An 18,559-nucleotide genomic window follows, 5' to 3' on the forward strand; every position below is an offset into this window, starting at 1 on the left:
CTCACGCGAGACTTCGACAAGGCTGTGGGGCGGGAAGAGAGTCGGAGACACAACAAACATGGCGGCGGCAGCGACGGTGACGAAGACGGCGGCGGCGGCGGCGACGGTAGCGGCATTAAACAAGGCGGTGGGAGTTACTCGGTGCGGTGGTCAGGTGGTAAGTAGCAGGCTTCCGGCTCGGAAGGCGGCGACACAGCTGAGCAGGACAGTTAAGAAGGAGCGGCGGGAGACGAGAGCCGAGTTCGCAGCGGGCCGGTTGACCCCGCTCGGGACTCAGTCTCAGCGGAAGGTTGGGCGTGGTCGGTCGGTCAGCAGGGTCGCGACCCAGGGTGTTCTTGGCCCGAGTGCGGAACGTGCTGTTTCTCGGTTGCGGGAGCCCCGAGGGAGCGGCGCCTGTAGGCAGGGGCTGGAGACTCCTGGGTAGGGAGCTGCTTCTCGCTCTGACAGGTGGTCGTGCAGGGGTCTCCCCGAGGTTTGCGTCTTCACCGGGTCCCAGGGCCTGGGGGTTAGACGAGGCGCTGGACTCCTAAGTGTTCCGAATCCTTATGAGGATGCTGCCCCGACGCCAGTCCTGGGCTGCTCCTTGGGAGGACTTTTAAAACCTCTGTTATCTAATGGTCCTGCCTGGGTTAGTTTCTACTGTTTATGCACTCTCATTTTGGGAGATGTGAGGTTTGGGGAGATGTGAGGCTTTGCAGCGAAGACCCATTCAAGTTCACGCAGGCTTAAGTCTCTTAATAAACTGTAGTGCGGGTAACCAAGCCGTGCAACTATTAAGTGCTCTGTAACTGAATTTGAATTGAGGTTAAACCGGTTCCAGCTACCACTGACCACGTGGCCCGTGTAGTGTCCCCTTAATGTGCTATTGGGAACCCTAATGGGAAGTGACAATTGGGAGAAGAAATAAAGGTACTTTAAGTTGTGAGATCTAAGGAGAATTCGGTTTTGAAGAAACAAAACTTATTTAAAACAAAATTTTAAACATCTGGACAGTTAGTTTTAAAATTGCATTTTATTTTAATTTATGACATGCCTTCAACAGCTACTGATTAATATGATGTTGGGAAATCGTTATGGGGAATTGAGATGTTTGGTGTTTTTTGCCCCCTAGGGGTTCAAACTGTTTCCTAGAAAACCCTACGTGTTTGGGATTGCGATAGAGAGCATAATAAAGAGGGGAATCAAGTGTTCGTTCGTTGTGGGGTGTGCTTGGAGGCTTCCTTTTTAGCCCTTTCCCACAAATGTTTCCCTAGGACTAGTGCTTTATTTTTATGCAACTGTAGTTGTTCAGCAGTACTAAGCCTGACTCTGTAAGTGTATAACAGTGTGCACAAATGAAATTAATAACTTGAGTTTAAGAAAATAAACATTATTGAGAATTTGCCAAAATGAAATCTTAAGAAATCCACCAGTGGGTGGAAAAAGTCAAATTAGTGCTTGTTATTCTTTGGTGGTTCTTTGTAGCTTTTTTTGAAATAAACTTGTTCTTTTGTTCTTTCATTATCTACTAGTTTAGTTTTCTGGGAATGGTAAACTTGGCACAGGTTATTTTCTTAGCTTAAACCTGTAGATGCTAGTTAACTTTTTGTCATAAAGGTTTTGATTTGTGGTGTGCTTTTCTTTGCAGAACTCTGTATGGCTTTTCAATTTTAGTTGAAATTCCCTCCATGGCCTTTTGGAGTCCCTTGGTGTGTCTCCAGAGTAAATTTCGATTACTCTTCATTTCATCAATGTTGGAGTGGCAAGAAAAAGGAGGAACTGATTTGGGGTGAAAAGGTTAGAGTGTGTAGCTCCTGTTTTAGATATCTTCTAACTTTATGTTTTACTTTTATGTTATGTTATCTGATTTCTCACAGCCTTATACTGTCCCTTTTTGCTTTCAAAGAATTTGTTTTGGACGATTCTGTAATCAAAGGAAATGTGTCCTAATTATCTTTGAAGAGTCTGTGTCACTGTCTCTACAAATCAGTCCTCATTTGTCAGGCTTCTTTCTCCCTTGATGTGTATTCCATGGCAAAGTAAATCTTTCAGTGACTGTAATTATTAGGCCATAAAAATAAGCACATCTATTAAGCTGCAGTCACTTTTGTCGAGGCATACCTAACCACCAAATTAAGCTGTTGTATAAGTAAGTTGGTTGCTCAGTTTTCTACCTTATGGTTAGTAACCCCCAAAGAGTAGGTGAATAAAACAGAGATTTCTATTCCTGTATCCTGTTGTTTTCAAAAATTTCCCATAGCTAATAAAAAAGATAGACTTTGGGGGGAAGGTAGGTCATAGAGAATTCTTCTGGTTCTTATGTCACCGCTGTTTCATGGTTGTGGCTATCTTCTAATTCACATCATGATGCCTGTTTTGTTAGCTCCTGGTTAAGAGAGGGTTTATGTGTGTGCACTTGTATGTGTGTCAACAACTTCCCATTTATAGTGTGAGACTGAAAAACAAATATCAGAAAACTTCATACACCAATATCAGAAACCAAGAAAGGTTGGAGAATAGTTTTAAGTTACCTGCTTAAAGGTGAAGAGGTTTTCATGTTCTTTTGGGATCCCAAAGTTTGTTTCTTAAATGCTTCTTTCCTTCACTGGGTAGCCTCTGGCTGTTTTGTAAGAACCTTATTTTTGAGCCTCGAATGGGTAATTTGGGAGAAACTATTGGCATAAAAATGGTTAAGGTACATTCTACCCAGTTTATACAGACATGTACCTACACCCCAGGGAGTACCATACTAGACCCAACTTAACTTTAATCAGAGTAATCACAGGGGAGACACAAAAGTTTTGCCGTATCATAAGGAATGGGAATAATTCTTCCATGGTTGATATAATTAGATATCATTTAGTAGAAAGAATAGGTCAGGTTAGGAATACACCACCCAAATCTGTAATAAAATTGGAGAATTCAAATATGTTTCTTTTTCTGATGACATGATCTTCCATTTTGAAATTTTGTGTAAGTTGTATTTTGGCTAACAAGTCCCAAGGTGTTGAATTCATGACTTGTGGAAAAGATACCTCCAGTAAAAACATTATAGTTTGCTGATTTCTTAAAGTAGATTTTTATGGTATGTTTGGAGAGGTTTTTAAATTTATCAGTGTCTTAGGGGCATCTCCAGATTTCAGTTAATTTGTGAAGTTCTTAGATTAAACTTTCAGAGACTGATGATTATTAAAGACAGGAAGAGGGTTTGGATATGAAACCTTTATTTTCTTTTGATATTAGGAAGTGTTCTGTAGTTTCAGTTATTGTTCTTTTTCTATTTACTGTTGATTAGAAATAGTGGCTTGAGATGGAGAGAGCTGGATTTTGAACCAAAGACTCCATTCAGATTTAGGCAAGGGCCTGTCATGGGGGGGGGGGTGTGTGTGTGTGTGTGTGTGTGTGTGTGTGTGTGTGTGTGCGCGCGTGCGCGCGCGCGCGTGCGCAAAAGAGAGAGAGAAAGTAAGAGAGGGTGTGAGAGAGATAGATGTGATATAGGTCAAGGGAGCATAAAAAATGCTTAGGGATGGAATGACACATAATTTCTGAACCATTGCAGAAATATCAGAGGTTAAAACTCATCAATATATTTAAAACTCTAATTTAAGAACAGTTTTCTCCCCATATTTACAGTGTTGTGATCTTCCCTTTTTTCGTAGGCATTCTTTTTTTTTTTTTAAGTCCATCATGCATTATGATTGAAAATCACACAATTTATGGCAGAGAACGCAGTGAAATTTATAATGTGACAATGTGATAATAGCCAAGACTGTCAAAATATGCCAGCCATCCTCTGTAATTAGGCTCATTTGTGTTCTTAAAACTTGAGATGCATGTATAAAAATACCATTTTCTTCTGCTTGCTTACTGGCAATCTCACGCATTTTTTTTTCTGCATGGTCACATGTTGTACCATAGCAATGTTAGGCCTTCTAATCAGGAGTTGGTAAGATTTGTCTTGCTTTTTGAAGACTGTCAAAGCATATTCAGATATTTTCCAGTGGACACATCTCAGTTTTCATATTGATTAGCAAGAAGTGATGCTAAGTTGCAATGTAAATACCAGGATTTCTTTCTTAATTACAACTTTTATAATTAGGACACAGACAATCTGTAGGGCCTTACCAATCCTCATCCCTTTTATTTCTTTTTCCTCTTATTGTGGGGGCCTCTACCTCTAGGACTTTATTGAGTAGCAGTAGTAATAGCAAGCATCCTTGTCTTGTTCTTGATTCCAAAGGGAATGCAACTAAATTTTCTGTTAATTGTGATGTAGATTTTTGGAAGATACCCTATATCAACTTGAGGAATTTTTAAACATTCTAAATTTGAGTGAATGATTACTCTGCTATTTTCTTGCACCTACTGTTTGACACTCAGATATCAGTCTGATTGTTGTGTTTTTTTTTTTTTACGTGGGTGGATTGCCTTTTTTTCCTCTGAGTAGCTTTATGTTCTCTTTATCTTCTTTGAGGTTTTAAAATTTCAAAATGTGTCTGTTATTTTATTATCATAGGTTCTGTTTTGCGCTCTATGATCCCTTTCTGTCTGAAAGACATCTTTAATTTTGGAATTTCTTGATTGTTATTTTTTTGAAAAACATTTCTCTTGGCTTATCTTTTTATTTTTCTGGAACTCATTTGGTTCATTTGTCTGCTGTATTTCATACCTTTTTATGTATATCTTTACACTGTTTCCCACCCGTGTGTTTTGTTGTCCTTTTTTCCCCTTTCCCTTTTATTGAGTTATAATCTTACTACCAATTATTGTTGATCTTATTCTTTGTTTTTTTTTAAATTTTTTTTTAATCTTTATTTATTTTTGAGACAGAGAGAGACAGAGCATGAATGGGGGAGGGGCAGAGAGAGAGGGAGACACAGAATCGGAAGCAGGCTCCAGGCTCTGAGCCATCAGCCCAGAGCCTGATGCGGGGTTTGAACTCATGGACCGCGAGATCGTGACCTGAGCTGAAGTCAGATGCTTAACCGACTGAGCCACCCAAGCGCCCCTATTGATCTTATTCTTAAAAACCTTTTTCATTGGAGCTGACTGGCTCACTTTTTTTTTTTTTTTTTTTTTGCCCCTGATCAAAGGTTAAATTAAAAAAAAATTTTTTTAATCTTTATTTATTTTTGAGAAAGAGAGAGACAGAGCGTGAGCAGGGGAGGAACAGAGAGAGAAGGAGACACAGAATCGGAAGCAGGCTCCAGGCTCTGAGCTGTCAGCACAGAGCCCGATGCGTGGCTCAAACCCAAGAACTGCGAGATCATGACCTGAGCCGAAGTCGGACGCTTAACCGACTGAACCACCCAAGCGCCCCTCAAAGGTTAAATTTTAAAGGACGAATGAGCAGAATCGACAATAGTCATGGAACAATTAGTAATACACTGGTTAGGAAGCAGAGAGAACCAGTTCACATAAGCATGGTAAGATGGGAAAAAGTAACTGAAACAAACTTGTTCAGAAACCAACAATGATCCTTAAGACTGAGAAAGTTGAGCCAGACTAAAGCAAATGATTTAAAGAGGTGGCCTAAGAGTAAAATGAGATATGAGTTTGGGAAATTGCAATTTGGGCTATGGGAATTAATGAGACGAGGGTAGACCATGTGTGTTTCATTGTAACTAAAGAACATATATATAAAATGATAGCTTATGATGCTCAGTTGATGAACTTATTGATAGAAAAAGGAAAACAAATCTGGGACAGGAAGAATTTTTTGACCTCAGGTATAACCATTTTTTTGCTGCAAAATAGCTACTGTTGTCTGAGAACATGCCGTATGCTACACAGGCTGTGAGATACTTTACGTATACGTACCTGTAAAACTTAAAACAGCATTGCCAGTTGATACTATCCCATTTTACAAAATAAGAAACTGTGGCTGAGAGAAGTTTCTGTTTAGAGTCTTCAAGCTAGTACGTTTGGCCTAATACCGTAATACTGTTTATCTAGAGGATAGACTTTCAGTGGCCTCAACTTTCTAGAAAACAATGAAAAGATATAGTAATAACAATACCTTTTAAAAACCCCTAAACATCTTCTAAGAAGGGAGGAAAAGAACTATTCTCAAATGTTGCATTAAGAACAGTGAAAATTTGGTCATTTGCACATCCTTACTTGGATAGATATGTTCAGAATAAAGAACAAGTTAGATGTGAGGAGAGAGAAAGACAAGAAATACAGATATTAAATAAAAATCAGTCTGGGGCCAGTAAATAAGGGAAACCAAAAACTGCCCTGTGTCCTTCCATTAGTTCCTAAAATATCACTGCAGTATTGTATAGTACAGCATGCTACAGGAGTGACATAGTTAAGGGTTAGTCTATATCTATTAGAGTTCTCGTTAGTTAAAACAGAAGTTTTGGTCTTAAAATATCAATCAAGCTGCTGTTAATTGGGAAATGTGCTGTCATGGAGCCTTCTCATTTCTCAACTCCACAGTTCATGCTTTGGAAAACAGATTGAAAAGTACCCAGACTAGTCCAGACATTCTTGAAGAAGAAAAACGTACTGGTGGACCTTAGTACCTGAGTTATTAAGATTTTTATTATTAGGACTGCCTAATTATTATTAGGCAAGCGGCATGGAGATCCTCAGTTTGTCTCATCCCTGAAGTGCAGCTAGATTAGCACCAAACCGTTTTGCACACCTAGGAAATTGATCTGAGGATTAACACAACAGTCTGCATAACCTGAGCCACAGAACTCGGCAGGTATGCAGTGTGGAGAGGTGAATTGGGGGAAACAAAAGCAGCGGAGGGTAGGGAGCTGTTTTTGTGGAGAGAGGACAGAGAAAGGTGGAGAGTGCGGTGCATTGGGAGAGTGCAGGAAAAACACTCCCTCGAAAGTAGCTAGAGAAAGAGAGAGGAAGAGTGAAAACACAGGGGACTGAACAAGAAATCTGTTCCCCAAAACCATTGACAGGAAGAAAGGAGAGGGTTTCAATACCACCAGGATTCTATAAACATTGGAGCACAGAGTCTGAAGTTCTGGAGCCCAGTGGCTGGTGGTGCTCTGGTGAGGAAGTAGGGCGAATCCCCAGGAGCAGGCAGCAGGGTCTGAGGGGTCCGCGTGCCACATGGGGAGAAGTGGTTCCCCTGCTTGGAGAGCATTTGGTGAGGCCATACGGCCTTCCCACAGACAAAGGTCCCAGTGGACTCCGGAGAGCAGACACGTTTGCTGGTATTGGGACATATATGCCAGAGTGTAGTGAAACCTGACGCCAGCTGGGTATTGTGATTTGCCACAATCTCTGAATCCCTGTGGCTGCACGATCACACAGACGTTTTCTGGGGCCAGCAGGCACCTGGCCATTGTGCAGCAAGACCTTCCCCCAGAGAGTCATAGTGGGTCCAAGCCACAAGGTTCTCTCAAAGTGTGGGGTTTTGAAAAAAATTTGTTTTAACGTTTATTTATTTTTGAGACAGAGACACAGCACAAACGGGGGGAGGGTCAGAGAGAGAGGGAGACACAGAATCTGAAACAGGCTCCAGGCTCTGAGCGGTCGGCACAGACCCTGATGCGGGGCTCGAACTCACGGACCGCGAGATCATGACCTGAGCCGAAGTCGGACATGTAACTGACTGAGCCACCCAGGCGCCCCAAAGTGTGGGGTTTTGAAACACAACCCCACCTGGGATCAAAACTCTGGAGGGAGGTGCCGCCTGGTAGGCGGACAGCTTGGACATGGACAGAGTAGAGGTGGGGAGTGGACGGAGGCCTGAGACAAAGGAGGGGTGCTTGATCATGGGTTGGTGAGAGCATGAAGTTCCTGTGCCAGAGACTAGGGAGCTGGGTGAAGCCATTTCTATCTCCTGCACACACACATGCGCGCCACACCGATCCACCTCAGTAAGCTAAGCAGCGCTACCTAGTGGAGAATGGAGCCATTACACCAAGCCCTGCCCAAATGCTCCCTCCGAGCATATCTCCTAGAACACCAGCACAAGTCCCTCTACCTGCTTAGTGTACAGACTGTAGAGTACTTCATAGTTTGAGTTCTAGGGGTAATTGGATGTAACTTCATTTGGATTTAATTCTGTTTGCTGGTTCATTTATTTGTTTTTCTGCTTCTGGTTTTGTGTAAATTGGTTTGTTTGTTTTTTTTTTTTTTTTTCATTTTGCATGGATACAGAAAAAAAAATGTATTTTTCTTTTTTTTTTTGTTTTTTTACTTTATTTTTTATTTTTAAAAATTTTTCACTCTATTTCGTTTTATTTTATTATATAAAATTTTTTTTTAAGTTTAAAAATTTTTAGGGGTTCCTGGGTAGCTCAGTTGGTTAAGCATCCAACTTCAGCTCAGGTCGTGAACTCATGCTTCATGAGCTTGAGCCCTGTGTCGGCCTCTGTGCTGACAGCTCAGAGCCTGGAGTCTGCTTCAGATTCTGTGTCTCCATCCATCTCTGCCCCTCCCCCACTCACGCTCTGTCTCTCTGTCTCTCCAAAATGAATAAATGTTTAAAAAAATCTAATAAATAAAATATTTAGGGCTTATAAAAATACATTTTTTAACCTTTTTTTCTTTTCTTGCCCTTTTTTTTTTTTTTTTTTTTTTTTTTTTTTTACTGTTTTATCAACCTTTCAACAAGCAGACCAAAACACACCTAGGATCAAACTTCTTTTGTTTCATTTTTTGTTTTGTTTTTAATTTTTAACTTTTATTTCATTAACTTTCTTATTCCTCCAAAATGGCAAATGAAGGAATTCACCCAATAAGAAAGAACAGGAAGAAATGACAGGCAGGGACTTAATCAACACAGATATAAGCAAAATGTCTAAACTAGAATTTAGAACCATGATAACTAGATGGGGTTGAAAAAAACATAGAATCCCTTTCTGCAGAGATAAAAGAAGTAAAATCTAGTCAGGACGAAATTAAAAATGCTGCAAGCAAAATGCAGTCTCAAATGGACGCCACGATGGCAAGGATGGAGGAAGTAGAGCACAAAATTATGGAGAATAACGAAGCAGAGAAAAAAGAGGGAAACAAAGGCAAAAGAACACGATACAAGACTTAGAGAACTCAGTGACTTATTAAAAAGGAATAACATCTGAATCACAGGGGTTCCAGAAGATGAAGAGAGAGAAAAAGGGGCAGGTTTATGTGAGCAAACTATAGCAGAAAACTTTCCTAATCTGGGGAAGGACACAGAGATCAGAATCCAGGAAGCACAAAGAACTCCCATTAGGTTCAGCAAAAACCAACCGTCACCAAGGCGTATCATAGTCAAATTCACAAAATACACAGATGAGGAAAGAATTATGAAAGCAGCAAGGGAAAAAATTAGCCCTTAACCTATAAGGGAAGACCAATCAGGTTTGCAGCAGAGCTATCCACAGACACTCGGCAGGCCAGAAAGGAGTGGTAGGATATATTCAATGTGTTGAATCGGAAAAATACGCAGCCAAGAATTCTTTATCCTGAAAGGCTGTCATTCAAAATAGGAGAGAGAAAGAGTTTCCCAGACAAACAAAAACTAAAGGAGTTCAAGACCACTAAACCAGCCCTGCAAGAAATTTTAAGGGGGAGTCTTTGAGTGGATAAAAGACGAAATGAAACAAAAAAGATTGGACACAACAAAGACTACAAAGGACCAGAGAACATCACCAGAAACAGCAACACGGTGGTACTGAATTTATTCACTACTCACTCTAAATGTCAATGGACTAAAAACTCCAACCAAAAGACATAGGGTATCACAATGGTAAGAAAACAAGTCCCATCTATATGCAGCTTAAAAGAGACCCATTTTAGAACTAAAGACATCTGCAGATTAAAAGTAAGGGGATGGAGAACCATCTGTCATGCTAATGGTGTTCAAAAGAAAGCTGGAGTAACCATACTTATATCAGAGAAACTAGATTTTAAAATAAAATAGAGACTGTAACAAGAGATGAAGAAGGGCATTATATCACAATTAAGGGGGCCTATCCACCAAAAAGATCTAACAGTTGTAAATATTTATGTCCCCAATGTGGAAGCACCCAAATATATAAATCAATTAACCACAAACATAAAGAAACTCATTGGTGATAATACCATAATAGTAGGGGACTTCAGCACCCCACTTACAACAATGGACAGATCAGCTAAGCAGAAAATCAACAAGGAAACTAGCTTTGAATGATACACTGGACTGGATGGACTTAACAAATATATTCAGAACATTTCATCCTAAAGCAGTAGAATACACATTTTTCTTGAGTGCACCTGGAACATTCTCCAGAATAGATCACATACTGGGAAACAAATAGCCCTCAACAAGTACAAAAAGAGAGAGGTCATACTGTGCATATTTTTAAACCAAAATGCTATGAAACTTGAAGTCAACTACAAGAAAAAATTTGGAAAGACCATAAATACTTGGAGATTAAAGAACACCCTACTAAAGAATGAATGGGTTAACCAAGAAATTAATGAGGAAATTCAAAAGTACATGGAAGCCAGTGGAGATGAAAACATGACAGCGCAAAACGTCTGGGATGCAGCAAAGGTGGTCATAAGAGGGAAGTATATAGCAATCCAGGTCTTCTCAAGGAAGGAAGAAAGGTCTCAAATATACAACCTAGCCTTCACTTACAAGAGCTGGAAAAAGAACTGCAAATAAAGCCCAAAACCAGAAGATGGGAAATAATAAAGAATAGAGCATAAATCAATAATATTGAAATTAAAAAAAAAACCAAAAACACAGTAGAACAGGTCAATGAAACCAGGAGCTGGTTCTTTGAAAGAATTAACAAAATTGATAAACCCTGGCCAGATTGTTCAAAAAGAAAAAGGAAAGGACCCAAATAAATAAAATCACAAATGAAAGAGGAGAGATCACAACTAATACTGCAGAAATGCAAACAATAATAGAATATTATGAGCAACCATATGCCACCAGATTGGGCAATCTGGAAGAAATGGACAAATTCCTAGAAACATCCAAACTACCAAAACTGAAACAAGGAGTAGAAAATTTGAACAGACCTATAACCAGTAAAGAAATCGAATTAGTAATCAAAAATCTCCCAACAAACAAGAGTCCAGGGCTAGATGACTTTCCAGGGGAATTCCACCAAATATTTAAACAAGACTTAACATCTGTTCTTTTGAAGCAGTTCCAAAAAATAGAAATGGAGGGAAAACTTCCAAACTCATTCTATGAGGCCAGCATTACCTTGATTTCAAACCAAACCAGACCAAAGACCCCACTAAAAAGGAGAACTACAGACCCAATTTCCCTGATGAACATGGGTGGGAAAATTCTCAATAATACTAGCAAACGTGATCCAACAATACATTAAAAGAATTATTCACCATGATCGGCTGGAATTTATTCCTGGGATGCAGGGTTGGTTCAATATCCACAAATCAATCAATGTGATACATCACATTGTGATGAAAGGATAAGAACCACATGATTGTCTCAATAGATGCTGAAAAAGCATCTGACAAAATACAGCATCGTTCTTGATAAAACCTTCCAGAAAGTAGGGATAGAAGGAAGGATCAGACTTCAAGATCATAAAAGCCATATATGAAAGACCCACCATGAATATCATTCTCAATGGGGAAAAACTGAGAGCTTTCCCTCTAAAGTCAAGAACACGATCTAAAGTTGATATCCACTCTCATCACTGTTATTCAACATAGTTTTGGAAGTCCTAGCCTCAGTAATCAGAAAACACAAAAAAATAAAAGGCATACAAATTGGCAAGGCAGAAGTTAAACTAACTCTTCATAGATGGCATGACACTCTATGTGGATAACCCAAAAGACTCACCAAAAGCCTGCTGGGACTGATTGATGAATTCAGCAATGTCGCAAGATATAAAATCAATGTGTAGAATCGGTTGCATTTCTATACACCAATAATGGAGCAGCAGAAAGAGAAACCAAGGAATCAGTCTCATTTACAATTGCACCAAAAACCATAAAATACCTAGGGATAAACCTAACCAAAGAGGTGAAAAATGTATACACTGAAAACTATAGAAAGCTTATGAAAGAAATGGAAAAGGACACAAAGAAATGGAAAAACATTCCATGCTCATGGATCAGAAGAACAAATATTGTTAAAATGTTGATACAACCCAAAGCAATCTACATATTCAGTGCAGTCCCTATCGAAATAACACCCGCATTTCACAGAGCTAGAACACACAGTCCTAAAATTTGTATGGAACCAGAAAAGACTCCAGTAAGCCAAAGCAATCCTGAAAAAGGAAACCAAAGCTGGAGGCATCACAATTCTGGACTTCAGGCTGTATTACAAAGCTGTAATTATCAAGACAGTATGGTACTGGCACAAAAACAGACACATAGATCACTGGAACAGAATAGAGAACCTAGAAATGGACCCACAAATGTATGGCCAACTAATCTTTGACAAAGCAGGAAAGAATATCCAATGGGAAAAAAAAAGTCTCTTCAGCAAATGGTGTTGGGAAAACTGGACAGTGACATGCAGAAGAATGAACCTGGACCACTATCTCACACCATACACAAAAGTAAACTCAAAATGGATGAAAGACCTAAACATAAGACAGGAATCCATCAAAATCCTACAGGAGAAAACAGGCAACAACCTTTTCAACCTCAGCTGTAGCAACTCACTCAACATGTCTTTGGAGGCAAGGGAAACAAAAGCAAACATGAACTATTGGGACCTCATCAAGATAAAAAGCTTCTGCACAGTGAAGGAAACAGCAAAAGTAACCTACGGAATGGGAGAAGATATTTGCAAATGACATATCAGATGAAGGGTTAGTATCCAAAATCTATAAAGAACCTAACCAAACTCAACACCCCAAAAACAAATAATCCAATGAAGAAATGGGCAAAAGACATAGACACTTTTCCAAAGAAGACATCCAGATGGCTAACAGACACGTGAAAAGATGCTCAACATCATTCATCAGGAAAATAAAAATCAAAACCACAACGAGATACCACCTCACACCTGTCAGAATGGCTAAAATTAACTCAGGCAACAACATGTTGGTGAGGATGTGGAGAAAGAGGAACCCTTTTGCACTGCTGGTGGGAATGCAGACGGGTGCAGCCACTCCAAAAGACAGTATGGAGTGCCTCAAAAAGTTAAAAATAGATCTACCCCACGACCCAGCAATAGCACTACTAGGTGTTTATCCAAAGGATACAGGAGTGCTGATTCAGAGGGGCACATGCACTCCAATGTTTATAGCAGCACTATCAACAATAGCCAAAGTATGGAAAGAGCCCAATTGTCCATCGACTGAATGGATAAAGAAGATGTGGTATATATACAATGGAATCTCACTCAGCAATCAAAAAGAATGAAATCTTCCAATTTGCAACAACGTGGATAGAACTAGAGTATATTATGCTAAATGAAGTAAGTCAGACAAATATTCAGACAAATTTCACTCATGAAATTTAAGATACAAAATAGATGAACATAAGGGAAAGGACACAAAAACAATATAAAAACAGAGAGAGACAAACCATAAGAAACTTTTAAATACAGAGAACAGTGTTGTTGGAGGAGTGTTGGGTGAGGGGATGGGCTAAAGGGGCAAGGGGTATTAAGGAGGACACTTGTTGGGATGAGTGCTGGGTGTTATATGTAAGTGATGAATCACTAAAAATATGTGTGTGTGTGTGTGTGTGTGTGTGTGTGTGTGTGTGTGTGTAAATACCTAATGTAGTAAAACTATCAGAATATCTACTAAAAATCCCATTTAGTTAAAAAAAAAAAACTGGAGACATACATGTATTGTGTAAATCTCCATTTGGTTGAAATAACTTTTGAAATATTTAGCTCTTTGAAACATCTAAATAGCAGTCAAAGGAGGTTGTTTACATGCCCCCTGCTCCTTCCATCCTTAGAAGAGTCTCTGATATCTCATGCCAGGAGCGGATATCATAATTTGTGACACCTAGAAAAAATTCAGAAGGAATCAAAAAAATTATCATGCCATTTAAGGGATGACTGAGTTCAGCAGACATGTTAGCTATAGGGGGGAGAAGAGAATTGCTGACTAGGGATGTAATGAAGAGGATCTAGCTGGTCATAAGATCATAGAGGGGGGATTATATCATGAAGGAGGAGGGGGAGGACTCGATTTCTAAACTTTCTTCCAGCTCTTAAGATTGTATGGATTTGACGGTCCCGTCCACCACTGCAGTTTGAATCACACTGGAGTAGGTTTGTTTGTTTAGTTCTTAATGTGGTTGCCGTCTGTGCTTGGCGCCCTTTATTTCTTGTGCACTTTCTTGAAACTTTTCATCAGCCAAATGCAAATATGTATGTGTAGACTCTGCCCACGCATCACTAACTTTCAAAAGAAAATAAAAATTAAATTGGTAAAAAAAAAAAAAAAAAAAGACCTCGTGGTGTTAGTGTGAGCATAGACAAAAATAGACCAGTGAAACAGAATAGAGAATCCAGAAATAGAGCCACATATATATAATCACCTGATTTAGAAAGGTGATAATAGAATCTAGTGGAGAAAGGCTAGTCTATGAAATGCGTGTTGCTAGGACATCTCTTTGGGAAAAAAGTATATTTTGACTCTTTACCTCACACTATACATACACAAATTCCAGATGAAATATGAAAGGTAAAAAAAAAAAAAAACTAGTAAAGTTTTTAGAAGAAACTACAGAAGAACATCCTCAAGTAAGACATTGGTAAGGACACAACTCTAAATGTGAAGGAAAGAAATGGGGAAGTTGGACTGTATTAAGAACTTGTGTTCATGAGGTTATCTTTAGGAAAGTGAAAAGGCAAACAGTGAGAGAAGACGCTTGAAATCCTCATATCCAATAAAGAGCTCATATCCAGAATATTACAAAGAACTCTTACCTATTAGAAAAATAAGCAAAAGACTTGAAAGCTCTCTCACTGGGTATGAAAATAGAGGGTGTCTTCATGGCTAATTAACATAAAAAGTACACAACTTCATTAATCATCAAGGGATAGAAATTAAAACCAGTGTGATACCACCATATATGCCCTGGAATGGCTACAATGAAAAAAGCAATAAATACCCGTGTGTTGGCAGGGATGCAGAGCAAGAGAGCTCTTGTTCACTGCTGGTGAGAGTGTAAACTGGTTTAAGCACTTTGAAAAACCATTTTGCACCATCTAAAGCTGATATATGCAAACCCTGTGCCATAGCAATTTCAGAGGTCGCAGGGTCCTTGCTGGGGCTCAGGGACCAGCGCAGGAAGGTGTGCCGGGGTGCTACCAGGATGCGGGTGGCCTTCTGTTTCTCCACGTGGGTGCTGACTTCATGGATGCATTCAGCGTATGACAATTCATTGAGCTCTACCCTTAGGATTTATGTGCTCTTCTGTGTGTATGCCGGGCTTTGAGAAAATGTTAAACTTACATATTGAGAAGTGACTAATCTTTAGATTCATTCTACTGAATGAATCATCTGCCTTTCAAAGATGAGTGTTTTTAGATAGAAATAACTCATTAAATAGTTGGAATATTTAATGAGGAAAAAAATTTAGCAGAAGATATATTTAACAAGACCTTAGACATTTGCATAAAAATATTTTTCCTGGAAGAAAAGACTTTTGTTTCCTAGGTGCTAGACTTCCTTATCTTGTTTTTACTAGAAAACTTTTTCATTATTTGATTTCTGAATTTGGGCCATAATTATACCTATGTGAGGATCGGTTTAGTTTGTGGTTACAAAATCTTATATGATACTTTCCCTCTACGTGAGCATCAGATTTTTTGTTTTCTTTCTTTTTTCCCTCCATTCTCATAGCATGATGGGTAGCGGCAGAGGTGGTGATTTGGATTTCTAGGGCAGGGGTTAGGGAAATTATGGCATGTAGGCCAAACCTGGCTTAAGGCCTGCCTCTATAAAGCTTTATTTTGGAACACAGCCATACTCAATTTATTCACATGTTTTTTATGGCCGCTTTCAGTTATAATGACAGTTAAGTAGTTGCGACAGAAACCTTATGACCTACAAAGCCTAAAATACTTACTGTCTTGCCTTTTTATGGAAAAGGTTTACCACCCCTTGTTCTAGATCACCTTTATTTCTAGAGTATTCATCCATGTGAACCTTGTGATTTGAGAGCCTTTACTGTCCAAAATGATAGTCACTAGCCATATGTAGCTATTTCAGTTTAAATTAATTAAATAAAATTAAAAACTCAGGTCATTTGTATTCACCACACTTTAAGTACTCTTCGCTGTGTGTGGCTGGTAGCAACTGTATTGGGCAATGCAGATATGTAGTATGTCCATCATCCAGAAAATTCTCTCTGGCCCTGATTGAGCCACTTCGTTTTTTTTTTACTGTCTCCATTGATAATCCTGCTGATGTGCCTGTTTCTTTCATCTGGACTTATTTTCTCTTATTTTCTGTCTTTGTAATTTCATTCCATCCTTTAAGACTAAGTTTGAATCCTAGTTTATTTAAATATTAAATATATTAAATATTCAACATTTTCTGTATGTCTTATCTAGTTCACCAAGAAAATAGTAAGATATTGAAAGGCAGGTACTGTGTTTTTTGTAGCTTTGTTTAGTTCCTTGAACATAGTAATCTTTGTCACTGTTTTAATACATATTGGGTCTCACTAAATAGTGTGAAATTATTTCACTTTTTTTCCCCCTAGGCATAAACGAACTGTAAACTTCAAAAAAATAAAAATAAATAAATAAAGAAAGAAAGAAAGAAAAAGAAAAAAGTAAAGATGGGTGAAAAGAAACCAGAGCCTTTGGACTTCGTGAAAGATTTCCAGGAATATCTGACTCAACAGACTCATCATGTGAATATGATTTCTGGATCAGTTAGTGGGGATAAAGAAGCAGAGGCTCTTCAGGGAGGTAGACTCATCTTAATACTATTAATTAATTCACTTTTCATAAATATGTTAATGTTTGTATATAGCTATGCATATGATGAAGACCACTATTGACTAATGTGAATCATTCCATCTTTACTTAGAAAGATACGGTACAATTTGTTTTCCTCTTTACAAGTCCGATTTTTGTTGAGGGAGAATGAGGCTTCCCCAAGGGCCTAACATGGTCTGGAGAGGCATTATGGTCTCATTGGAAGGTTAGGAGTTCCAAATATCCTTCCCATCTTATAAGTTCTAGTAGCTAACTGTCGACACAAGGAACCCAAGGGGGTCGAACATCAGCTTCACTACACAAAGGATTTGGCCGTTAGGAAATCTGGATTAGACCAGAGACATGATGGGGGTTTCTGTTTTTTCTCTCTTAAAATGAAGAAAGCGCTGACCATGTTTACCCACTTAGACAGCAAACTGGAATAGAGAAAGCAACCCATTTGGGCCTGTTACAGACATACTTTATCTTGTTTGCTTACCAAACACACTGGAATTTATTTCTGAACGTAGCTCAGGGGTCAACAAACCACAGACCCCACCTGGACTGCTAACTGTTTTTATGTGACTTGCAAACTAAGAGAGATTTCTAGACTTTAAAATGGTGGTGGGGGGGAACCAAAACAATACTATAATGTGCAAATTATATGAAATTCAGACATCAGCATCCGTAAGTAACATTTGATCGAAACAGAGCTATATTTGCTTGTTTACATGTTTTCTATAGCTGTTTTTGTGCTATAACAGCAGAGTTGAGTAGTTGTGATAGAGAACATGTGGCCCATAAAGCCACAAAGTATTTACTCTCTGATCCTTATGGGAGGTTTGCTGACCCCTGATGAAGATGGTCTGTGGCCTATAGTCCAGGGGCCAACAGCAGTGGCCAGGCATCATCTGGGAGCTTGTCAGAAGTGTAAAATGTCAGTTCCCAGTGCAGATCTACTGAATCAGTCTGTATTTTTAAAAGCTACTCATGTGATTCATATACATGCACATTAAATCTTTGGAGTCACCGGCTCGAGAGAGAAATCAGAGAGGGGGACACAGCCTTGTCCCTCCCATGCCGTGGCACTGTTGGATATTGGGTTTTCACCGACCAGCAAGATCACTTTTCTCCTGGTGAAGCAGGGAGGAAACAGTGGAGGAGGTGGCTTGATGTGTTCACACAAATAGTACTGCTATTCCCATGAAGTTGCAGCACCAAAAATGTCCCTTCTGACACTTGAGTGTATAGGTTCCTGGACTGGGATCCAAGAGAAAAGGCTTGTAGTCCCCACTGCTCGCTGGTCTTCCTGATTAGGAGCACTTGCCCCTTCGGTTTCTTTATAGATACAAAGAAGTAGTCGGATCAAATTAAAAACAAAGGGCCAGACAATACCTTTTAGCTTTCAGATTCTTGCAGTTCTAACATTCAGAGGTATCAGATAGACTATCTTCCTTTATGTGCTTATTTAGAATGTTAAGATCCTAAATGCATCCCAGCCTCTAGAACATGTGCATAAACCAGGTGGAACAGTGCAAAACTCAACATTAATTGCTTTAGACTACAGTAAATAGAGTTAGGATTGGGGAGATTACCGTGACTGCCAGTTATAATATTTGTAGAAGTGGCTAGAATCTTAAACATGTGTAACTTTGCCATTACTCCTTACTCCCCTCTGTCTCCTCACCTGTCACATTAGGATAATACCCAGCTCTCTTCTTCAGAAGCATGTGGAGG

At 39.3% G+C, this 18,559-nt stretch overlaps 2 protein-coding genes across 4 annotated transcripts in view; one reads left to right on the top strand and one right to left on the bottom strand.

Moving 5' to 3' along the window:
• Nucleotides 1-18,559, top strand: part of IKZF5 (IKAROS family zinc finger 5) — a 24,296-nt gene continuing 5,737 nt past the window's right edge. Inside the window, exons 1-3 of one of the 3 annotated variants that reach the window (XM_060641277.3) lie at nt 1-157; nt 1,628-1,776; nt 16,603-16,813. In XM_060641277.3, coding sequence (XP_060497260.1) covers nt 16,681-16,813 — 133 coding nt within the window. In that variant the 5' untranslated portion in view covers nt 1-157; nt 1,628-1,776; nt 16,603-16,680. The other 2 variants (XM_060641278.3, XM_060641279.3) reach the window with 2 other exon arrangements.
• The window catches only part of PSTK (phosphoseryl-tRNA kinase), a 16,021-nt gene continuing 15,238 nt past the window's right edge, over nt 17,777-18,559 (bottom strand). Inside the window, exon 6 of the mRNA XM_078434924.2 lies at nt 17,777-18,160. Coding sequence (XP_078291050.1) covers nt 18,018-18,160 — 143 coding nt within the window. The 3' untranslated portion in view covers nt 17,777-18,017. The remainder of the gene's footprint in view (nt 18,161-18,559) is intronic.

Source organism: Panthera onca, chromosome D2 (genome assembly GCF_046562875.1).
Source record: "Panthera onca isolate mPanOnc1 chromosome D2, mPanOnc1 haplotype 2, whole genome shotgun sequence".
NCBI lineage: Eukaryota > Metazoa > Chordata > Mammalia > Carnivora > Felidae > Panthera > Panthera onca.